At 40.0% G+C, this 25,507-nt stretch overlaps 1 protein-coding gene across 5 annotated transcripts in view; it reads right to left on the reverse strand.

Annotated features, from left to right (window-relative positions):
- Positions 1-2,590: 2,590 nt before the first annotated feature.
- CREB5 (cAMP responsive element binding protein 5) overlaps positions 2,591-25,507 on the reverse strand; it is a 442,951-nt gene continuing 420,034 nt past the window's right edge. For 4 of the 5 annotated variants that reach the window (XM_025291256.3, XM_025291254.3, XM_044946705.2 and 1 more), the window contains 4 exons: positions 22,661-22,984; positions 18,189-18,419; positions 10,022-10,130; positions 2,591-9,131 (listed from right to left, as the gene is read on the reverse strand). In XM_025291256.3, coding sequence (XP_025147041.1) covers positions 8,968-9,131; positions 10,022-10,130; positions 18,189-18,419; positions 22,661-22,984 — 828 coding nt within the window. In that variant the 3' untranslated portion in view covers positions 2,591-8,967. The remainder of the gene's footprint in view (positions 9,132-10,021; positions 10,131-18,188; positions 18,420-22,660; positions 22,985-25,507) is intronic. The other variant, XM_025291255.3, reaches the window with a different exon arrangement.

A 25,507-nucleotide genomic window follows, 5' to 3' on the forward strand; every position in this document is an offset into this window, starting at 1 on the left:
AAGATGTTATTATTTATCCAACTTTTCAGTCATTTTGAAAAATCATCTACAGTTGCCAAAAGGGCAGTAACTTCTGAAGTGGGCAAATCTAAACCCAAACTCTGTATTTCTAAAAATCAGTATATTTTCTCTTTTGCAGCCAAATGTTCATACCTGTTCTGCTAAAATTGATGTTACTACCATGGGAACAGGTCTCACAAAGTGCCTTGCTTTCAATTATTTTAAAAGGGAGGCCACTGTGCTCCAGAATTTTATGATCTCATAATGAAGATACTTAGGTACCAAATCACGTGGAAGGTTGTCTTGCTAAAAAACTGTTTTTCTCGGATAAGAAAATATGGAACACAAAATTAAAATGTGATCCAACCAACTAATAATCAACCACACTAGCAAGTGTGAGATAAAAGGACATTATGAAGCCCCAGAGACACACAGGGATGAAAGGCATGGTGGAGATTAGAGTCGTCTATCCTAAAAGTATAAATGTGGGATCATAACAATTTTTTTAACCAATAGTAATGGCTTTAAAATTGCAAATAAGTGTGGGATGGGTATTACAAAGCCTCTCTTGGGAACTATGAGTGTACTGAGTGGTCTTAATGCAAATGTAACAGATGGGATTGCCATTAGAACAGCAGCCATCCCCCATATTCCAAATTGTTTTTGTCCCAATTTCATATATCCTGTCCCAATGTCAGGCTAGGTGTCAGATGACATGCCCTGGAACTTGGTTTTAAAATCTGACTGCTGTGGCTGCAGAATCAGGTGGCTGGGTTGGAGTGTTCTGACAACAAGGGAACAGGCACAAAGGAAATAACAGGTCATCTATCTTGCAGATGTTTCTGGTGTGCCCATTGTATAGCCACTGTTCTAGGTCTTGGGTCATAAGGGTGAAGAAAAGAGAAAATGCCCTTGCTCTTGTGGAGCTTACATTCTACTGGGCTTGGGGGTGGGGGCAGTGTGGGGGGGTGGAGACTGACAATAAAAAATAATAACCAAATATAAATTATGTTGTGCATGTGTGCTAAGTCGCTTCAGTCGTGTCCGACTCTTTGCAACCCTATGGGCCAAAACCTGCCAGACTCCTCTGTCCATGGGATTCTCTAGGCAAGAATACTGGAGAGGGTTGCCATGCCCTCCTCCAGGGGATCTTCTCAACCCAGGGATCGAACCCATGTCTCTTACATCTCCTTCATTGGTAGATGGGTTCTTTATCACTAGCACCACCTGGGAAGCCATATAAATTATGTTCAGTTCAGTTCAGTCGCTCAGTCGTGTCCGACTCTTTGCGACCCCATGAATCGCAGCACGCCAGGCCTCCCTGTCCATCACCAACTCCTGAAGTTCACTCAGACTCACATCCATCGAATTGGTGATGCCATCCAGCCATCTCATCCTCTGTCGTCCCCTTCTCCTCCTGCCCCCAATCCCTCCCAGCATCAGAGTCTTTTCCAACGAGTCAACTCTTCGCATGAGGTGGCCAGAGTACTGGAGTTTCAGCTTTAGCATCATTCCTTCCAAAGGTGGTGGTAAATGCTATAGAAAATTTAGTCTGAAGAAGACAAATGAGAATGAAGAGTGGGGGTGATATAATTTTAGATAAGATGGAAAAAGGCTTGACTGAGAGGGAGACAGCTAGGTTGACATCTGGGGGAAGAATATTCTGGATGGAGGGAATGAACAATTTGTGAAAAGGTTCTCCAGTAGAAGTGTGAGAATGTTTGAGGGACCTCAAAGATATTAATGGAGCTGGATAGGTGTGACTGGGGAAAGAAAATGGTAAGAGACAAGCTCAGAGAATGAACAGGGTGAGGTCAGGTGGCACCTTTACAGAACCTGATAGTAAAGAATTTGGCTTTTGCTCTGAATGAGTAGAGAAGTCTTTGCAGGGTTTTAAGTGGTAGAGGAACACCATCTGATTTCCATTTTCAGAGGCTCCCTGTGGTTGCCAGTTAGAAGAGCACTGAGATAATCCAGATGAGAGATGTTGGTAGTCTGGACAGAACTGCAACAGTAACATTGGTGATAAATGATGGTTGGATTCTGTCATGCTGATAGATGAGATGGAGTGTAAGAAAAAGAGGAGTGTGAATAAAAAAATAATAAGAGAATAAAGGAGAGGAAGAAAGGCAGGAACAAGAGAAAGATTGGAGGTAGGGGCTATATGTACGAGTGCATGTATACAGGGGCTAACTAACATTCTCTGGAGGTCAAATAAAGAATGCCAGGACTTGAGTGCTACCATGTGATTCTTGGTTTCTAGACTTACCTGAAACACAAATTTACACCTGGCTGGATTTCTTGAGTGCTAAAATCTGCTGATCCCAAAGTGAAGTTTAGTTGTGTGGTTAGGGTTAGGGTACCCACTGTAAATGTGTTAGACTAGTGGCCTCGATTGGGAAGTTGGATGGGGGAAGCAGTAGGAGAGCAGTGAAGATTTGGGAAGGAGAAAATCTTACCTGCTTCTCTCTCCAGATGATGGTCACCCTGGAGCCTAAGCCTTGGTTTCCAAGGCATGGATAAGATCTTGTGAGGATACATGTCATTATCCCCCAATGCAAATTTCACCATACAAAGGGTAGTACATATATTATTTGCATTTAAGTGCTTTATTATATTGGAATTGCAGTGATATTATTAACATTTGTACAAATGCACAAAATCTTGTCTCTTCTTGCTATAAAGAGATGTAAAAATCTGACCTAGTTGAACAGTCTTAATGAACTCATTGTCCATTGGTAACAATAAATGTCTTCACGATGCAACAAAAAGCTTAACATAAAATTAAACATATTAAATGCTGCTGCAAGTATTTACATGTATGTACCCCCAGTTTTTTCTCCTTCCAATAAGGAAGGTGGTTGCTTTACAAATAGACAAACAAACACAAATGCTTTGCTGTTTACAATTCCAAACAACCCCACCCACCCCAAGTGACAGCACCATTTTTTGAGGACTTCCTTAGTTAACACTTAGGAAAATGCTAACTTTGTTTTCTTCTTTTAATTCTATTTTTGGACAATACTTATATTCCAATTGTCCTAGAACACTGTATTCGAACTGATCCATTTTTTTTCCCTGGGGCTTTTCGGAAGATCCCAAATCCCATGTCCTCTGTAGGGAGAACATTTCAAGCTTATCTTTTCTCCAAGACAAACCTCAAAGGCAGAACTCCTCTCTCTATGAGGCAGGTGTGGATTTAGCAGAATGAAGAAGGAAAAAGGGTGAGTAGGTCTTCTGTTCTACTGGCTGGCTGGTGGGGAAGGGCCCTTTCTCTGAAACCCCCTCCACTTCAGCATGGTTGATACCTTTCATCACGTCCTATAGCATCTATAGACTTGGTATTCTAAAGGAGCAAACTAGATTCTAATGAGCTTATTGTGCATAAGATTTTAATGATGTACTTAAAGCTAATTTATTCAGGCTCTCCACATTCTCAGTCTTGAGGCTAAAATGATTCTGTTAAAACAAAAAATCCTAGAAAGTTCTATAAAATGAAACTCAATGTAAGAAAATCTTCAATGGTTTCGGAAGAGCTTTCCAAATCCTGGCTTCTAATGAGCTAGATGTTGTAAGTTGGTCTAAATAGAACAGCTGATAATTATTGATCCCCCTGTGATGATCAACTTGGAAAGGTATCAGAGCGCCACTTAAGAGTATTAATCTTTTAACAAATGCTGGCGATTTGGCCTTACCCCCACCCTTTTCAACTTGTGGTTAAATAGCTTTTTTTTTTAAAAATAGACAATTTATAAGAAAAAAAATATATAAATGCTCTTTAAGCAATTTGGCTATAAGCATTAGATCACTGAAAAACTCCACAAGAAATAGTAAAATATTTTGAATGGACATACACTTCTTCAATTTCACAACATGATGAGCAAGGGTTTTTTTCTGTTTGTTTCTTTTGTTTTGGTATTGGATTTTACTTTTAAGTTTATTGCTTCAGTGTCTTCTTGTCCTTTCTTAGATTATAATTGTAAAAAAGAGGTGCTGTCCCTAATTACGGTACAAGGCAACACTGTATTTTTGAAACCAAGAATGAAATGGTTAGGGCCACAGTTTTTTCAGCAGCCCAAAGAGACGATGGTGAGGACCTCAGTCCAACATGCACAGTGACGCACGAAAAGAATAAGTCTCCTGGCTCCTTCAGGACACTTTGGTTTGGAGGATGAGATAGAAAATTCTGAAGTATAGCATAGTTGCTGCTTCATGTCTGTTACATAACATTTGAAAAAACCATGCTATGAATAAAGGGATAAAGAGTATAAACTGGCTCTTTTCCTTGGCATTCTCGTAGCAGGCTTCACCTAGGCGGATGTGAGGAATGCGTCTTGGCTATGCTACTGGTGAATGCACACAAAGGTACCTGGGGCACATATTCCATAAAGTATTTTAAATGATGCAGTTCAGAGCCTTAGAGGAAGCTTGGGGGAGGTAGGGGGCTGGGAAGGAAAGAGTGAAGGCAAGTTTGAGGACAGGGAGGAGGTTCGAAAGAGAACGAGGGAAACTGACAACGATTACAAATGCTAAAGTGCAATTTTAAAATATAAATTATTTTAAAAGCAGAAGAGAGATTCTAAGTCGCTACTGTTCGCATAGGCACATTTTTATTCCAATTTAAACATGTCGTTTCCTTTCCCTTCTCAGATACACTGCATAATGGAACTTGAATGGCTTAAAGCTACTGCACACGGTTTGCGAAGGGACAAGAAAAGCACCAACAAAGCTAAATAGTGCAAGGCATTCTAGGAAGTTGGAGTGCAGTGGGGAGAAGCAGAGATGAAGCTGTTTTTACACTTTAACAAGACAGCTGTTCCAGTTATAGTTACAGATTCCCTTTAGCTGAACTCTGCTTCCTAAAGGAAAGAGCTTACTTTACAAGTGAAAAAAAAAAAAAAAAGAAATAGATGATTTAAAACTGTTCTGAACATAGATTAAAAAACAACTCACAGAGCAATAAAAATCCTTGAAATTTCTATGCACAGAGATCTAAACAGATATTTCCACCAGATGATGGAGAATAGCCATTTGAAACCCTGAAAAAGGAAGATATACACATCTAGAGTAGTTAATTATGAACTAATCCTTTAAAAACAAATAGATCCTACAGAAGAATATTGTTCAAATGGAATGTTTAAAAATAACATTTATTAATAAATATCTTATAAAATTCTAAATTAATAGATTCCTGTTCAAATTTTGCTTTGGTCCTTGAATTCCACTGTATACACACATACATACATATATATTTTCTTAGATGGTTTTTATTAACCAGAAAGAAGCACATTCTATCCTAACTGGATGGCTAGGTTTGTAGCAGTTATAGATGCTTAAAACCCCCCAGCCAATGGCTGGTCTTTTCTCACAGCTGGTTGATTTTAATGACAAACTCAACTGACACACAATGATTTACTGAACTAACAGAGAACAACTACCTGAACATTCACCGTGGATGCCCCTCCGTTCAGAACACGTGCTGCGTTTGATTTCATGAACCCGACAGGCTCCAAACAGCAACTGCTCCGAGTAAGTAACCCTTGTGATAAGGACGCAGGCAGTGACAGCATACAAATTGCTCATCCCCACAGCCGCGTAAAGACTCCGACGGGTGAACACTGATGCGGAGACAGGAGAGGGCTGAGGGGAAGGGAAGAGGGAAAACATTCAACCCCACACCAGGCCTTAAAATGAGTGCATTCATCCACAGGGAGGATTTCCACTCTACTGTCCCCATATATGTTGAAAAATGTCTTTAGGAGAAACGATTGAGATGGGAATAGCTCAGAGTAGGTGACAACCAACCTGGCAGGAACACTATCAGGCATCCCTATCTTGGAAGCTAGTTCCCATCACAGGAGGCAGGGGAGGTGCTGTGGAAGTTTCCAGGCCAAGTTGGTAGTGTCTTCAAAGGCAGATTCTGCTGATAGCAACCCACCTGGGAACGAGGAGAGGCAGCGCATGGCTGCCAGCCCTCCCCTCTTAGCATGCGTGCGCTGAAGGTCACTGCAACCCATCTATGACAATATGAGTGCGTGGCCTAGTAGCTGGGTGGGAGGGGAGAACAGGGCAGAATGTCTCCTCAGACTGGCAAAAAGTGTGGGGCAAGAAGGATAGATGTTCAGGCAGACCAATGATTCTATGATGGTCTGGTGAAAGCCAGGCTTTCAAGTGAAATATTTCATATTGATAAGCTGAGTGCTAGATTTGACCAGTGAGCTTTTCTGCTCAGGATTTCAAGAAGCGCTGACGATTCGCTGGCATCTTCCATTTAATCTATTTCCACACCACTAATGAACATACCTAAAGGCCCTGAGTATAACAAGAAGACAGTGTATTCTAATTATACGTTGAGGCCCGTTTGCTAACGTGTGTGTGGTTGGTTTGCCTACTTAGCATAAAAAACAGACATAATTGAGCTATACATAATGCACATCAGTCAAACTGTCAAGTTGCTGAATTAAGAAAACTCAGGCAAGTTCTTAACTGCAGAGGCTTTCGGTTTCACAACTAAATATTTCAATTAAGAGGTGGAACAGAAGTAAAGTAAACCACAATTTTAGTGACAGCCCACTCCTTGGACATTCTGATATCACCAGTGGATTTTTAAAAAATCCATTTCATTAAGTGCTATGCATGCAGGAAAGAAAGAAAATATTTTTCACTTAAAGCAAAACAAAAATAAAATAAAAATTAAAAAACCCAAACAAATATTTCAATGAGCTCTTTCTCCTTTTTAGGGGGACACCTAAATGGTCCTAGGAAGGAGTTTAGAAAAAAACTATTTTTGATTTCAAAATAGAGATAAGGCTATTAACTGCTTTTTGAGCTAAATCTTAAACTTCTTATGAAGCCAGTTTGGTTAAACCATTTAGCTATTCCTGCTGGGATTCAAAACAAAATAAAACAATCATGAATTCAGTATTTAAAATACTTAAAAATGATATGTTTGTCTAAAATATAATAGAAAATCCTTTTCTCGTTTGCATTTTTTTCTTTTTTTCTCTTTTCTCTTTTTTTTTTCGCTTTTGTTTTTGTTTTGATTTTTTTAGATCATATATCCAAGTTATGAGTTTTCCTGGAAACTCAAAACTTTCTTTTTGAAAGCACTGCATACATGAAAAGATTGTTGATAAATATTGATTTAAAAAGCAAGTTATTAGATAAAACTAAAACTAGTTATAAAAACCATGCTTCATGACCCTTATATTTTCTTTTTTTCTCCAAAATAGATTATTATACTATAGTGAGAGAAAAAAATCACATCCTTCCCTATTCTGAACTCTTAAAAAAGCTACACATTTTGTAAAATACTGTTCTTTTAAATCCCATAATCTTCCCCTCTCTCTGTCTGTCTCTGTCTCTGTCTCCCTTTCTCTCTCTCTCTCTCTCTCACACACACACACACACACACACACACACACACTCATGTTTGGAGGTCAAGCATTCACATAGAGATGAAACACCAGCCCTGCCTAGAGCACTAGAGCAAAACATTAGCCCCCGTTACTTGTGAGTTGTGATATGAAAACCTTCACCAAGTAAAATGGCTTGTTTCAAGGAGGCACAACTGTCTGCTTTTTATAATGGGAAAGTCCAGAAGAGTTGCTGAAAATGTAAACCAGAATTATGCAGAAGAGTGGAGTAGCCATATCCATGGGATCCTTTCAACAGCCAGAGTGCTTTAACTGTGGTGGAAGGGCTGAGAGCAGCTCTACGGAAACATGAAGTTTTCTTTCTCTCTTTCTTCCTCCAGTAGTTTGTCTACTTTCACCCACCAGAACAGCAAAGACGGTTCCATAGGCTTAAGAAAAAAACAATAATAAATCTTAGGCTATTAGCAGCTGATGACTGAACAATGTAATCCGTGTAGTGAATAGAGCCCTTCTGCATTATTATATAGTACATGGATTTTCAACATTATAGACAGGCCATATAAAACCAGTTGTAATTCGAGGGTGTGATGTTATAGCCTTGCATTGTAATTTGGACTTTCACAATTGAGGCTTATAAAGCTCCCTTCCCTAGTGTCTCCACAGCTGGCATTCAACAGTGCTTCACCTATGGCTAAGCCACCTTTTATTTGTTCTGATTATTAAAAACATTAAATCAGGCACATTAAACGTCTCCTGGTTACTCTTGTGTAAAAAGCAAGAGTTGAATGAACTCCAGCTGTGGGTCACATGCAAGGGAAGTCAAGGCTAGGTCCGCATTAGTTTTTTTTTTTTTTTTTTTTCCTTTAAACATTATTTTCTTCTTTACATGCAATGCTAAAGGGAAAAAATAAAATAGAAGAAAGTAACAATAAAAAGTCAACAGGGAGCCCAGGTAAAAGTGGAAATGGAAAGGAAAATTGGGTTGTCAAGGAAGTGGACCAAGAGGAGGAGGAGGAGTGGCGAGATCCTTGCTGATTTTATTTGGACATCAATGGAGCTTCTATTAATATTTTTTTAATAGTAAGAGAAACAGTTGTGGAAAAGGCTCTATGTTTACCTGGCATTCTGGTGACATCATAGCACAAACTCAACATGAGTTATGATGTCATCAGACTCCACCCCCCAGTCGCCTTGCAATCTGTTTACCGGACATCTATGCATGCCTCATTTTGGCTAAAAGCTGCGGTTTAACAAGATTCAACATTTCAGGCAAAGGGTTTGACTGATAAGAATGAAACCATGACTATGTACAGAAAGAGTTCAGTTTATAAACAAGTAACTGGTACCAGAAAATTGGAGAAAAGCACCAAAGCATTTCCCAAGCTGATAGATTATTAATTGCATAACTCCCTTTTTTCTTATATAACTAAGTATAAAAGACAACGTTTCCATAATAACTATAAAAATGAAAGCCAGTCTTTGAAGGGCTGAGGAGTCTTCCAGGTCTGAGTTAATTCTAAAAATGCCCTTAAAAGAAAGGACGCAGGATATGCAACAGCTCTTCTTGAAGGCAAGGTGCGACCCACAGATTTTAGAGGATGGGGTTCAGGTCTGTTCTGTGAGTGGTGAGCTGGCTGAGGGTGGAGCTTCCTACCACCTCGCTGACTGCCGAGGAAGTGGTGATGGTGTTATGCTGGATGACCTGCTGCTGCGAGCATGCGGGGGTGGGACTTGCAGGAGGGCTACTCTCTGGACCTAGGAAAAAGCACACAAACACACCAATATAGCTCTTTCCTGGGGTGGGCTCGGAGACTACTCAAAAATGTTGCTAGGGGCTTGCTAGAAATAGAATGTGTGTCATGCATTTTCTCTGGGAGGTTAATTTCAAAACTTTCAACTGTCGGTCACAAAGCTATGCCTTCCCAGTTTACAGCTACCAACAAAGCCATGCCTTCTAGGTCAGCAACATGACTGGATGTGTTTGAGTCACGGCCTGTGAAGTCCCTATCTTGTCTTTTCAAAGATCCATACGTATATCAAATGTGGAAAAATACTCACATGTGGTGGGAGAATCTGTGCTGCTCAATCTAAAAAATTATTTGAAAAGAAAACGACCTTCAGCTGTAAATCCCCGCTCCTCCCACTGTTCCCTACTGAATTAGCATTGAACCTATTGATGTTCCAGGTACCAATATTGGTCTAGAAAAAGGGATCCACTTTACCTATTGGTAAACTGAGACAAGCTCACTTGCTTTTCAGCCCAGTGAATAACAGGCAGCGTATCCTGGGGCACTGGATATGATTCATCTGAAGCCTGTTTCCCAGCCCATAAAAAACTGCTAGCCCACTGGTAATTGGGCTCCTACTGACTGCAAAATTGGAATTTGGTGGGATTTTTACAACATGAAATGCCAGGGAATGTCTAGCCATAAATGATCAAGAGGTGGTGGGCGTGGTGATGAACAAGGGTCGGAAAAGAAGGATTCCCCCTGGTGCAGTAGTCTGGCAGCTGCTCAAGAATTCTTGCACTTTATCCACCTAGGTGTGCAGTCTAGACTTTCCTTTTGTTCTTTCAATAAATCTAATGCGAAATTAGTGGCAAAAACCTGGACACTTAAAAAAAAGCAAAAAAGTCAATGACTTACTGAGATATCCTTGTGATTCTTTCTGCATGGCTGTTATGGGGCAGTCTTTATGCGTTAACAACAGCTGCTTCAGCTGTGCCACCTCGTTCTTCAACATGGACACTTCGTTCTGGAAAGAGACAGATCAGCATCATGTTAAGAAGACCAGAGAAGACAAACCAAAGGCCCCATGCACTTTCAACACTGAACTGGTACACTTCTGTTACATCTGAATGACATTAATACCATTACTATAAAACAGGATTCACCTGAAAATGTGTAGCTTGCCTTCAATTTGTCCCTCAGTCTTACCAGGGGCTTTCTGAAGAGACTAGGTTTTCGATCAAGAGCTGAATTCTACGAAAAGTTACTTGGGTGGGAACTCTCCATTCTACACTGACTGCGTGACTCTAGGCAGGTAACATAACCCAGCTAAGTTCCAACAACCTTGGATGGGGATGAAAATAGTAGAAAGTTCTTTGAGTTGTTGTGGGGATTAAATGAGGTAATAGAAGCAAATACGCAGAGCAATGTCTAGCACATACTATGCATTCAGTACATTTAGCTCTCATGGCAATTATCTTCAGGCTACCTTACAGGCTAACACTGATCATGAGTAGAAGGTGAAGGTGAGACACTGGGAAGAATTGTGTGGCGGGATGGTTCACTTCAAACTTAAATGCCCTCAGAATAAGCTAATTCCCTCAAAGAAGTTCTTAATAGGCTACAATTCAATAGAGCACGTCCCTATGCCTGATGCCACTTAGGAGAAGGCATGGAAGGATATGGTGCAAATGCTGGTCCTCTACTAGTAGAATCAGGTTAGTCCAGGCAGGCAAAGGACAACAGAATTTAGGACCGTGATGGGATTAATTTGATTGGTTCATGAATTAGTTTGGCTAGTTTCAGTCTATATAAACTCCTTTCCCCCTCAATATCAGGGTATTGCGGATTGTGTGTGCATCTTAAATATTGACTTAGGTAAGTGTCTCACATCTTCACTTTATGTAGTAATTTTAAAAGACAGGTTCAAGGTTCATAGTTTGTGGAATAATGTATGTGGCACCATTGTCTACAAGCACAGTTGTCTACTACTATGTGGATTTTTCCATAGATACAGTGCGACATGATTAGCAGTTGACTGAGTCTGAGGATGCAGAACCACGGATACAGAGGGCTGACTATGGGACTTGAGCATAAATGGATTATGGTATCTGAGGCTAGCCAATACCCAGGGACAACTGTATAAATGTAGAACAGACTCTTCCAAGGTGCTTCCACTTGATAAAAGTAAGCTGTAAATGTAGCACTAGCTCACATAAGCCGTTTTACAGTTGTGATAAATAATACCTTCTCTTTGACCAGTGTTCCTTGTGGCTGCCAGGCATTACATGCCACATGAAAGAGACTTTAAAAAAGCATGCACACAGAAAAAGGTGTTTTAACATTGCTGTCATTAAGTTGTATCTACACTTTCAATATGAACTTGGCTTTTCAGGCATGTATTTATCACCTAGGAGAGTTAAGTTTGGAATTCTAGAAGTTAATTAAAAAATTTTGGAAACTTGTTTCAAAGAATACTTCCTATTTCCAAATTCATTTGCAAAATACATTATAAGCAATCAAATGTTGAGTAGCATAAATAAAAAAATAATAAAAATCTCATCTACAAGGGCTTTTCTCTTTCTCCTCTGAACTAAACAAAATACAAATGTCTATCAGATGAAAGGGTGGAGGGAAGAATCAACTAGGAGACTGGGATAAACCTAAATACACTACTATATACAAAATAACTAATAAGGACCTACTTTATAGCACAGGGAACTCTACTCAGTATTCTGTAAAAACCTACATGGGAAGAGAATCTAAAAAAGAATGGATACATGTATATGTATAATAGAGTCACTGCCGTTCACCTGACACTGACACAACATTATAAAGTAACTATAATAAAAATTTTAAAAGAATGCCTATCTGATAAATTAGCATTAATGATGAATACATCACTTAATTTCACAGGAAAATTGCTCTTAAATTTGAGAACGTTCAGGAAGGTGAGCTGCGCTTCCACCTCCAAATAAGTATGATTGATAATGGGCCCTGTCAAAGCTTAAAGTGACCCTTGTCACTTTGGGGGTCAACAGGACAACTTTATTTATAGGACAATTTATTTCAGCCTTAAACATGATTTTTTTCCCTCTGATTTTATGCTCATGTAAATTAAGACAGTCTTCCTTGCCTTTCCCAGGTCTCCTTCTGCTTAAAATAGCCTGTGTAAAAGAAAGGTACTTTTAGACCATCAAGTATATGGCAACCCCTGGTTAAAAACAGACAAAAACTGAACAAAAAAACGAGAAAAAGAAAACTAAGATGTATGAATGTGTATATGCTGCTGCTGCTAAATTGCTTCAGTCGTGTCCGACTCTGTGCGACCCCATAGACGGCAGCCCACCAGGCTCCCCTGTCCCTGGGATTTTCCAGGCAAGAGTACTGGAGTGGGTTGCCATTGCCTTCTCCGTGAATGTGTTTATATTTGGCCTCAAAGTGAAATGTGATGATTTTAGTGGCATTTTTGTCTATGGATAGCAAAGCACTTTATTAATAAACCAATATGTTGTAAGTATAGAACCTGAAGCCCTGGGGGTAGTGAGAGTCTGTAAAAATATAGAAGAGTCTGTAAAAATATAGAGAGTCTGTAAAAAAACCTGGAGATGACTAATCATTATTTAAAATCACCGTGATGATTGACTATCATTTAAAGATATATGTGAATATGGACATATTTCTTAAAGTAATATATAATCATTTAGCTATGTTATAATTGGAAAATGAATGTTAATTAATATTCTCCATAGACAGAACTATCAGCCTCTGTCTCATTTATATCATGCACACATAAATATGATGCTGATAAGGACTAAATAAAAGTCTAATGGCCATAAAAACAACAGAAATTCACGGGGAAACTTCCAGTAGAAAAAGGAACTCTTAAATGAGGGTTGAGAATAACAAGGTTTGGCTTCCCCAATTGCTATACCAACCTAGTGTAAAACAAGGTGGTTGGACTAGTTTTCTAGTTACTTTCTATAAGATAGTTTTTTATTCTTATTTCCCAGACCTGGGATTGAACCTGTGTCCCCTGCAGTGGAAGCATGCAGTCTTAACCACTGATCTCTAGGGAAGTCCCAGTTTTTTATCCTATGTTTCTGTGTCGCTTTCTATTGAGAATGCTAATTACCTAATAATCTAATGAAGGTCTCCATCCTGATTTTTAATTCACTAATTAACTGCTTTTGGTATTCTCAAATAGGCTCAGATATCAAGTCTTATGTTTCCTAAGGGAGCCAGTTCTAGCATCCTCTTTACTTCCACATCTTATCAGGACAGATTCCAAAGGAATATTATGGTTTCACTTTTGTGGAAAATTTGAAGTCCATATCTCACATGTACATTGTGAGAGTTTATTAGAGGCTTCCTCAGATTCCATAAGGGAGCCTCTGAGTTAAGAAAGGTTGAGAATCACTGCCCTAGAGGAAGCAGAGTTCACTGTGCACAAGCATTATCAATCCATATTGATAGGTACTGATAGATTATCAATCTATGCCGATAGACCAAATGATGTAGGAAATACACAAACACTAGATTACATTTTAAACAAAAATTCTTTTCAAGGTAACATTACTAGGAGTCACCTTGAATACATTTTGGAAGAGAACAATCAGACAGCAAATGTTTCAAAATGCATGAAAGAAATCAAAAGTGGCCTGCAGTTCTGCTAGGGAAATTAAGAAAAAAACACACACAGGACTTCTGCAGGCATTTTCTTATTCTGAATTACCTTGCTTTATGAACTGAGGCAAATCACCAATTTTTTACTCCCCTGTGTAGGTTATAACTATAGGTCTTCATACATAAGCACTTTGCAAGAGCAAAGTAGTAGTAATAAGTATTGAGGGGCTTCCCAGGTGGCTCAAAGGTAAAGAATCTGCCTGCGATGCGGGAGACTTGGGTTTGATCCCTGGGTTGGGAAGATCCCCTGGAGAAGGGAATGACTACCCACTTTAGTATTCTTGCCTGGAGAATTCCATGGACAGAGGAGCCTGGCAGGCTATCGTCCATGGGGTCGCAAAGAGTCAGACATGACTGAGAGACTAACATTTTCTTTTTTAACTATTGATTCTCCTGCTGAAATCAGCCTTTAATTTTTTTTGCCTTTTTTCTAAACCAGTTTGGGTTAGCTACTTAAAAGGTTAGCTATTTAAATAGGAACTGCGAGAGTATAGATGTGGTTAGATTAATCTGTTCTTAAATCCATAAAGTTGCCTTGGGATGAAGTAGCACCCCTATAGAGACATTCAACACTATAGTAACGTACTTGAAACAAGGACTCCAAGAAGTCCCTAATTACTACATTTTCAGTTTTTGGCTTTGGGGGATGTCATTTTGTTAATATGATAAACTCAGAATGCTTTCTGATGCAAGCAGTAGTCCATGCCAAAAACATAATTATCAAAATGATCCCTACAACATAGCCCCCCTGCCCGTTGGTTTTTTTTTCCGTATAGATTAACTGAGGCCAGGTTTTGTTCATTCTAAAACAAAGGACTTTGGATTTGTACAGCAACAGTTCCCATCTGGCCTTTTCTCTTGCCAAGTCCCAAACCTGGGCTTGTGTGTCGAAAATTTCAGCAGCGACTTAGGCCATGTGTCTTTGCACTGAAAAAGAAAAGCAATTATTTCCATGGGTGACCAGATGATTTCCATATCATCTACTGAACACAAGCAATCCACTGAGTACCACATTAGCCGTTGGTGAAGTTAGAACTGATCTTAGCCACTCTCTCAGTGAAAAGAATGTGGATTCTTTCATAGATTAAGAACTTTCTAGAATGAAAGATCACAGAGCAGTGGGTTAGGTCAAGAGAAGCCTTCCTTGGGTCTTCATCCTACTACTTGCTTGTTGTGTGACTTTTGGGAAGACTCCTCATGTCCTCCGAGTCTCAGTTTCTTCCTAAATAAAATGTAAAATTGGTGGTTTTTAATATTCCCCTCAATTCCTATACTTGCATTGACCTCTTGGGCAGAGATTTGTTGTGAGACAAGGAAATGAAGTTTGGGAGTTGATTTTGTTTGCTCAGCTCTGATTTTTCCAATCTGAAGCTCTGCAGCCTAACCAGAAGGTTCTATGCTGGAAAACAACTCAAAGGTGGCAGCTGGCCATCCAGACCTTGGATATTCCTTTTGGCGAGAGTTTGTTTGTTTAGCACCTTCCATTTCTGTTTACTTAAAATTTGACTCACTGGATTAGCCTCAAGAGAGACACCTTTTTCTTTTGACAAGGTCCAGTGAGAGAGAGAGAGGGGTCATTCAAAGGTAGCAGAATCTGCATCTCCTCTCCAGCATCACATAGCCTGATATAGAGCTCTCAGCATCCCCGAAGACACGGAACCCCTGTGGTCTCTGTCCCTCTGAAGCAAAGCAGTGGTTGGAAAACACCAACAACTCAGACTTTTCAGAGACTGTCCTTCCTCAGGCACTGCTTTAACAACCAAAAATATTGGTGCCTGCTGAATGAGACTTTTTTTCCTGGTTTTCAGAGATTAGATTTCTAGTATCTTTTATCCTTAGCCATTTTGGCTCTTCAGCCTTCAGATCAGTCGCTCAGTCATGTCCGACTCTTTGCAACCCCATGAATCGCAGCACGCCAGGCCTCCCTGTCCATTACCAACTCCCGGAGTTCACTCAGACTCATGTCCATCGAGTCAGTGATGCCATTCAGCCATCTCATCCTCTGTCGTCCCCTTCTCCTCCTGCCCCCAATCCCTCCCAGCTCTTAGAATGTGATAATTAATAGATTCTGTTCTCATAAAGGAAATGTTTACCTTATATGTTAATACCTTATAGGTTAAGTAAATGATAAAACATATATGCCTATGTCAAGGCGTGAACCCACCTGACCTCAAAGTAACCAACATCTTTGTCTCCCTGGCTGTCTGCTATGACGCCCCCTGCCCCATGTCTTCAGGCTCTAGGGTGAGAGTCGATACCCTGGAGTCATTCTGCAAGGACTCATTTTACTTAAAATTGATATAAAATTTCTCAGCATCTGATTACTGTCAGCTGGCTATTCAGGGCTCCTCCATCTAGCTCAGTGGGTCTCAATCAGGGGTAATTTTAAGCCCCCACAGAGGATACTTGACAATGTCTAGAGGCTTTTTGGTTGTCAAAATTTAGGGGTGGGGTGGAGGGTGCTACTGATATCTAGTGGGTAGAGGTCAAGGGTATTGGTAAATATGTTCAATGCACAGGAGATAACAAAGAATAATTGATAATTATTATTCTCGGTAATAGTGCCAAGATTGAGAAACCCTGCACCCGTTCATGGTCCTCGTGCAGACCTCAGAACTAGTAGCAAATTCCAGGGATGCTCACATTTCAGTCATTAGAAAACCACTGCTGTGATATTTGCTAGGTCACATTCACCAGAACTTTTATTTACTTAACATGTTTGTACAAATTAACTCATTTTTAAAAATGATTTAGCCTGGCCCTGACCAAAAATAATCTGTGAAATTGAAGTTTTGATGTTCTGATTACATTTTTCAATACACATAAAAATTAAAAGATGATTATTAATGTTAAAAGTGCCTACCCACATTCCACCTAAAAGCTTCTTACATATGACTATGCCTGCCAGATTCTAGAATTACAGACTTTCAAGTCAGAGTGGCTTCAGAGAGATGTCTGTGTTCAGCCAAATTCTGTGGCTTGATTCCCTTAAATCACATCTTTGCCAAGTAGTCAGGCAGCTAGTTCTTGGACACTCCAGTGATGGGGAGCTCATTCATTTATTCAACAAACAAATATTGAGTACAGACACTCAGGAACTCTTCAGGCTAGACCTAACACTAGAAAAAGGGGGTAGGTGGTCGGGTAAGAGGGTAATAATAGAGTCTCCACCTTTATCCAAGGTTCGTACAAGCTAGTGGGATTTCCCCCGTATCTACTGTATATGTTTCCCAGTTTCTTTCTCATGTCCATCATTAAAAGAATGATAAATTTGAGGGGGGGTAAGAGTGAACATCCATAAATTAAAAGAGTCAGTCCATGAATAACCCAAACTTTCTTGTACACTTTGAATTTGTACACTGAATGTCCTAAGGTCATCTCCATTTAATGGAATTAAACATGCAAAGGCTTTCGAGGTTTGGCACCCTAATTGCTCCTTTCTAAGGATCCACAGAGGATGTGGGAGTGGGTGAAGATGACCTATGAACTCCCGAGGAGCAGACTCTCTCTATTTTGGGCATTCTTTCTCCTCTTATCTCCATCTTTAGCTGTTATCTCTACTCCTGGAAGCACTGGGCTCTAATCTACAATTTTACTCTTATCCTTGGGCTGCTTGTCACATATCTAATACTTGTTTTTTTCTTCTGCTGGTGAACAGTGTCCTCCTTTCTGTGTGGGAACAAATGCCCTGAACTGCATCTTTTGTATGACATGAAGCCTGCTGGAGACGCCCCAGGTACCAGAGTTTCTCAAATGCTCCTAGAATTGGCCTTGTTATGAAATGTCCCTCAGTGAGTCACCCATGAGAAAGCAAAAATAACGCAAGATTCAAATCTCGTCAAGTCTGAAAATGAGGTAGAAATGTGTGCCTTTTCTTATGAAGCGAAATAATCTACACAAACTTTTCTTCCATTAAACAAAAATACAGACAATCTAGTGTAAGCTAAAGCAACCCCCTCACCCAGGGAACAGAAAGGGCTGCCTTCTAGCTGAAGACTTACTGTGTGCCAGGCATTGTGCAAACAGTTTTGCAGACTATTAGTTCATTTATTCCTCCCAACAATTTTATGAGATTATTATTCCCATTTTACAGATGAGGAAACTAAGAGCCAGAGAGATTTAACACTGCAAGGAGGTGCTGAACAAGAGTTTCAACCTCTGTCTGACCAAAGCTTCTGCCCTCAGCCCTATAACTTAGGTGGGCAGGGTCTCCCGCCTCAGAGCAAATGCACGAAAACTGAATGGTGGTTTTGTTTTGCAGAGCGTCTAAGAATTAATCAAGCCTGAGAAGTAAGCCTGCAGTCGCTCTGTGGCTTAGGTCAACAAGTGCCTGCCGGGCCAGGAAATGCCAATGGTACACAGGGCCTTTGAGTCCCAGGAAAGAGACAGTGGCCTGCACCTGAAGCTGCATGTTTGTCTGGGTGAGCTCTTCTGCTTTCTTTTCCAGTGACATCACCCAGACCTTCCTCTTCTGTCTGCAGCGGGTGGCGGCCGCCCGGTTCCGTTCCAGAAATTTCCGCCGCCTCTCGTCAGGATCCTCATCCACCACCCTTCGCCGGCGCCCCCCTGTGGGCTGGGGCGGCTGTATTGTCTGGGTGGGCTGCATCTGTTGTGTTGCTGGTGAAACCTGCTGGGGAAGAGAGGGAGGAGGTGACGGGGAGAGAGAAGGGATGGTTGGGTAAGGTGTTGAAATGTGAAGTACAGGCAGCCCCTTGCTTTAGTTAGCACATCAAACTTGTTTTGCTAAGAGTGAAGTCACACTCATGAAGAGGAAAAGCATCACCCAGCTATCTCCTATGATATTTTGGCAAGATACAGGGATGACGTGCGAAAAGAGAGTGAAGTCGATTCCCCTCCTCCCTCGACTGGCATTTGGCTGAATCATGATGAAAGAAACACTTTTCTTCCTTCTTAGATGTTAAAAATGTTTTATTTGAGGTGCTTTGTAAAATTTGAAAGTGCCCACGTATGGTGACGGATGAAAACAGAGAGGTAGGGGTGACTGTCACCATATTGATGGGTCTGCTGTCATTGCAGAAATCTCCTTCAGGGCAGGTTGTGAATGCCTTTCATTCTAATGGTGTCAAAACCCTGTTCCTAGAATACACCTCAGGGATGGCATCACCACTGTGACTCTTATCAAAAGAACCATGTGAAGCCTGGAAAGCACCTGAAATCCTTTTGTCACAACATCACAGTTCTTAACCAAAGGTCTTGTGGGACCAAACTCCATTTGGGTCTCCTCCTCCTCCGAGCCTGACTAAGGCTGATGGGATTATAGGAGACGGCGAGTGGGTGAATTTCTAGGTGACTGGGAAGCGTGACCTCTGAAAGCCCATCCTGAAGCTGCCCTGAGCCCTGTTAATACATGGTGTCTACTGACACGGAGGGATGGTTGTATAGCACCATCTATTATATTATAAGGAAATCCCAGGAGTGGCAAAGCACTTTATTAAAATGTTTTACTATGCTTCTAAATTCCCTGTAAGGTCTGCAAGAGGCTCAGCAACATGTAGGGTTTCAGGGACCCCCACACGTGTAGCTTTATTTCCCTTCATACAGCAGACACTCAGCACCTAGTGAAATTTCTATGACTGACTCTTTATGTGTCTGAACACCTAATGCTTCCCTAATGCACTTCACTCCTTCCCCTTTCTTCATTCTCAATAAACGTTTTTTTTTTTTTTTTTCTTCCCTCTCATTGCTCAGTCACTCAGGCTTATGGTGTAATACCTATAAATTTGTTTTACAAGAGGCATTTAACCTGCAGAAATAACAGGCAAAAAGTTTTAAAAATGAAACCCAGCCGCCTTTTCTACCACATTCCAACCCTGTGATTGAAACCAATCAGAACGACTATATTTGTACTAATAATGGCTCCTGGTTGCCCATCAGCTGACTAACGATATATTTTAATCCTAAACTCTATCAAACCATACATTACTAAAGAATTAGGCTTAGGACTCAGGTTGGATTGCATCTCAGTAATTTTTTTTTAAAGCAAAGACATTTTCTAAAACTGTTTATTGGCAATTCTTCTCCTGACGATCATAAAAGAATAACAAAATAAACTGTCTAAGATCTTACTCACCAGAGCGGCTGCTGAAGATTTAATCCTTGTTATTGGCAAATGTTTAGCTAGTCATTTCAGATGCAGTAACCTCTGAGCTAACCACTGCAAAGCAAAGCACTAGGAAAGAACGCGCTAACCTGGCTATTTTTGCCTTTACTATTCCTTTGTGTGAATTAACAATCTCTCATTGCCAGCCCTAGACAAGACTCTCAAGCAAGCAAAACTTGGGTTTAACCTGCACTATGGAGACCTCTCTTTCAATGTTGTATTCTCCCATGCTAACTTTAACCAACATTTATCCCTTGATAACTTTTCGTCTGCCTTACCCCAAATGGGTAAGGTACATGGTGATTTCAGGCTTTGTCCAGGTTCAGGGTCAAGGTGTGGCTTGGTTAAGTGAAATTCCTGGTGACCTAGGAGTGATACCAGGACTCTGAAATTATATCCTGATACGCAGGTGAATTGCAAGAAGCCAGGAGAAACTGCAAATGCAACCCTAAGACCAGAATTTGTGTCTCTGACAATTATTGTTACTTAGCATTATCTTTTTAAAACGGCATTCTGTCGGGGGTAGGGTAGGAGGGATAAATTTGGAATATGGAATTAACAGATACATACTACCATATATAAAATAGATTAACAAGAAAGATTTACTGTATACCACAGGAAACTATGTTCATAGTTCTTGTAATGAATTATAATGGAAAAGAATAAGAAAGAATATAGATATATACATATATATGCACAACTGAATTACCGTGTACACCTGAAACTAACACAATATTGTAAATCAACTATACTTCAGTAATAAATAAATAAATAGAATGGCATTATGTTGACACAGATTCTCTGAAAAATTTGATCAAAAACAATTAATTGTAATTTCAAAAAGAATTTATTCCAAGTCATCTTAGAATCTCAGAGTCAGATGACCTTAATAAACTTCTACTCCTGGTGTTCTGACAATCCAAATTTCATTTCATCAACCAAGTTAATACATTTTAAGAGGAGCATTTTGAATATGTTCTAAATAATTTTGTTCAAATTTCAACAAGACTAACCTGGTTTTGTTGAAAAAAGCAACTTTACATATCCAATTATAAAAGCAATTAACTACTTGCATATACAATTGGCCACTTATTGACTTGAAATGGAGGCCAGTTGGCTAATTGGTAATTAGCTAATGAATGTCTTTTATATTTAATGAACTGTTAAACTTGTCTATGAAGTAACCTGCCCATAAATGCAACCAACTCTTAATGCTATCCATTTAAAAAGAAAGTACACATGTGAATCTATCTTCTATCTTTGATCTTGTAGTTTTCTTTTTCCCCTTCTAAATACATGACCTACACTGGCACATGATTAAAAAGGTGCTTTGGATAGCATTTTATCGATTGCTAAGCTATGTGCTAAGCTTCTATCACATTATTTCAGTTTGAAATTAATCCTGGCTAACTATTGAAAACTGTGCCAAGGGCTAAACATTCTCTTATTTAATACTCCTAAGCCTATGGGCTTAGTCTATTATTGCCCCATTTTGCAGATGGAAAAACTGACACTTAGGGAGGTTCATCTACTGACCTCAGTCACACAAGGAAGGCGGGAAAGGGATGAAAATTTTCTCATTCAAAAGCCTGATTCTTATATGCTATGTAGAATACTTCTAAGAATCTTTGCAAAAGTAAGCTTACCTAACAAATAATCTTAACTATTGAACAGATTAGAAAGCTGCTTATGGATAACCCATTTTGTGGGTGGCTTTCTAGGTTTGGTATGTGTTGGAGGAGGCAGGAATGTACAAGCTCTCGAAGCTGCCTGATGAGAGGCACAGAGTCAGATGATGAAAGAGACAGTGAATAAGCGTTACTTGGCGATCCCAAGCTTCCGACATCATTCTGACCCAACTGGTTGGAACCTGGGTGGGTGGAAGGAACTGACAAAGGTCATTTCACTTGAAGGTTCAAAGTGCCCAGGGTGAGCCATGCTCCTAGACATGCCCTTCATCCACTTACTGAAACTCACTCGGGTACATGGACACGCCTCTTTTCTTGGGCTGGGTGACATAACGTCTGCCTGGTCCCCCGACCCTCTTCCAGTTGTGTCTAAGTGCTGGCTTTCTTTCTAGCCACTCCTGGTGACTTTCCACCTCTGGGGTTTGGCCTTTCTCTTGAGCTGATCATCTACAGAGCTTGGCTCTCTGTCGGCTCCCTCCAACGCATTTCTCATTGGGTGGGATGAGTCATCTCTCTTCAACATTCACAAAGCACCTTACACCCTAACATCCATCACTGAACCTTTGTCTGCCTGAAATTGTGACTCTTTATATTTTTAACATGTACTCTTATTTAGAAGATTGCCCATTGTATTTAATTTCCATTTTACAGTTGACACAAGTGGGACTCTAAGATGTTATAAAGCACTGCAGCTAGAACCATGGTTAGAATGAACTTACTTTCTCGTTCTTTATTCACTTCTTTCATTACATGCTTAAATTCTTAATCCTCCATTGGTGTTACATTTTTAGGGTTAACTTTGTAATATACTACAAAAATAGATTTTGGAGAACTTGAAGTTTACCTTTTCCCTTAGAAACTAGACTTGATATTTATCATATTAGTTATGGAAACTGTGATCTGGGAGGGTCCTATGGGTAGCCATTACCTTCTAGGAAATGAACAGAGCCCCTCAGAGTGTCAGAATACGTGGGCTTGTCAAGTAAGGTTGCTGCCAATGAGCCCTCGTTAGAGCCGGCACTGTTAATGAGAAGGGGAAAAGAGACTATGAAAAAGGCCTACCTGTGCTTGGTTGCCGGAGTGCAGGGGTGGGTGTGGCGAGGTCTGGTGATGTGCTGGGTGTGCATGAAGGTGGGAGTGGGAGTGATGATGTGGGTGGTTCTGCTGGTGATGGGGCTGAGGATGAGGGTGGTGTGCTGGGTGCTGGTGCTGGTGCGGGTAGGGGTGGTGGGCCGGCAGTGTCTGGTGCTGATGCGGGTGTGAGTGCATGTGATGGTGCGGCGTCTGGTCCTGCCGGGAGCCCATCATTTCCATCATGTGTCCCATGGTGTTCATATTCCCATTTGACATGGCAGCAGGGTGGTGAGTCAATGCAGCTTTCAGCCTCTGAAACAGAACAAAAGAAGAGGGGACAGGTGAGCTCAGCTGAGTATACAACAGGGATTTTGAATCAAAATGACTCATAGTTTTCAATTTTATATTTAGCAGCTTCCCGGGCGGCTCAAGTGGTAAAGAATATGCCTGCCAAAGCAGGAGGCACAGGAGATGCAAGTTTGATCTCTGGGTCAGGAAGATTCCCCTGGAGGAGAAAATGGAAACCCATTCCAGTATTCTTGCCTGGACAATCCCCATGGACAGAGGAGCCTAGTGGGCTACAGTCCATGGGGTTGCAAAGAGTCACAACTGAGGTGACTCAGCATGGATGTAATGATACTATTATTAACATTTTTTTCTTACTGGGTAGCAGTATGGTTTTATATAAATTTCAGATTTTCATATGCATTAGAGTAGGTAGGCGTGTCAATGTCAGCCAGGAATGCTAATTAATTCAACTGACACTGCAAATGAGCAGGATACCCTAGACACTTTACTAAAAGGTATTTCCTACTATCCAATTGTTCACCATATCCTATTGGCAGCCAAGTGCAAGTATAAATCCAATGGAATCATTCAATATGACAATGTCATTGAACAAAAGGCCCGTATGAAATGGCACTGTTACAAGATAATGAGTCACAAGAATAAAAGATTTTTGCTTTTCAAAAGATTTCTCAGACCCAAAGAGGAAAGAACTTCAAATTTCAGAATCTAGGAACAATTTTAATATTATTTAAGTCTTCAAATTAGATTAGAAATCCATAACTTTGGGAGGCAATGTAGATCTTTCCATTTGTTCCTATGACACGTCTCATAATCCCTCTGATAATCTAATTTTCTCACACAATAATGTTCTTCTGACTTTAAAGTTGAGGAATATGGACCATTGCACTTCTACAGCTTCTTTGATGACCATACCACAGGGCAGGTACAAAATCATCAACCATCAACAAGCAAACAGACATATACACAATTAAATTCTCCCTGACTCTAACCCCTAAGCAGGGGTCAGCAAGCTTTTCAATAAAGAAGTCAGATAGTAAACATTTCCATCATTGCATGCCTTAAGGTCTCTCACAACTACTCAGCTCAGCCCTTTCAGCACAAAAACAGATATGGACATTCTGTAAACAAATGACCATGCCTTGTTTCAACGCAATTTTACTTAGGGACAGGATATCTGAATTTCATATAACTTCCACATGTCACAAAATACTATGCTACTTTTGATTTTTTTTTCAATCATTTAAAAATGTCAAAACATTTTTGTGCAAAATTAGGCTGTGGTAAAGAATCAGTTGGTAGTCAAGTTGTTTGCAGTTTCTTGTACATAGACAATTATCGTCATACCCTGAGGGGCACAGTGGAAAGTATTGTATAATACAGTTACTCCTTGGAAATGTATCTTCTGCAGAGATGATAGTCTAGTTGGCAAGCTTATGTTGGCTTCATAAAGTATTTACTAGGGAACTCAAAGTTCTCTCCTGATTTGCATTCTTATCTGATTGATGATGAGAGCATGTAATCACTGCAAGTGGAAGAGTGGTATTTAAATGATGATCAAAGCTACCATATGCCAGCCCTATACAATATTAATGATTCTCAACTGGTCAGAGTAAACTATTGATAAGAATAAATTCAATCCATAAAAATCTTTAGTTAAATATAAAGAGCCTCCACTTGTTTAAAAAAAAAAAAAAACAGGCTGGTGGGCGGGGGTGGGGGCAGGTATAGGTTGACAAACCATATGTTAATATTCAATAATCACTGAATACATTTCCTGCATCTGATGCAGCAACCACTGAGCCCAACTGCCTCCTCCTTCACAAGCAACATCTATTACACAGGAGCTACTGAACTGCGTCAGTATCCTGAAGAAGTTAAGCTTCCTGAATCCCTGGGAAAGATTAGGTGCTGCATATCGTGTTTATTACTAAACAGAAAAGTGAACAGATACTCCTCACCTCCAAGTGTTAGAAATGAGTTCATTGTTTTTATAAAAACGCTCATTATAAAAAATTTAAGTGACGCTTAAAAGTACAGCGAAGGCAGTAACCAGTGAACCAAGTGCATCGCTTAAATTTGGTGGGTGAACAGTATTCCAGACAGCTCTCTCTGTAGAGATGGAGCAACGAGTAGAGTCATTTCATAACTGAGATCACCATGGCACATGGTGTCAGAAAACTCTTATGTGAAGAGAACATAAGCAAAAGAAGCAAAAACTGGATGAATCGTTGGACTTCGGATACGTGTTTCTTAAATCCAAGAAAACTCTGTAAGTGATATATCCAAACTTAAAAGTGAAGAAAATTATGAAAAAATATATTGAGATCATATATTGACATATCAAATAGTATTGATGGATTTTTTTATACTATTTTTTATAATTTTATTATTATATAATACAAAGCTGCATAGTAAAAAACCAAACTGCTACAAGACCATGTGGTGAAAAAGTAAAAGCCACCTGTCTACCTTCTTTCTTCTTAGCCCCATTTCTCAGATGTATCTACCAAGTATCTGCTGACATAT

This window comes from Bubalus bubalis, chromosome 8 (genome assembly GCF_019923935.1).
Source record: "Bubalus bubalis isolate 160015118507 breed Murrah chromosome 8, NDDB_SH_1, whole genome shotgun sequence".
Classification (NCBI taxonomy): Eukaryota; Metazoa; Chordata; class Mammalia; order Artiodactyla; family Bovidae; genus Bubalus; species Bubalus bubalis.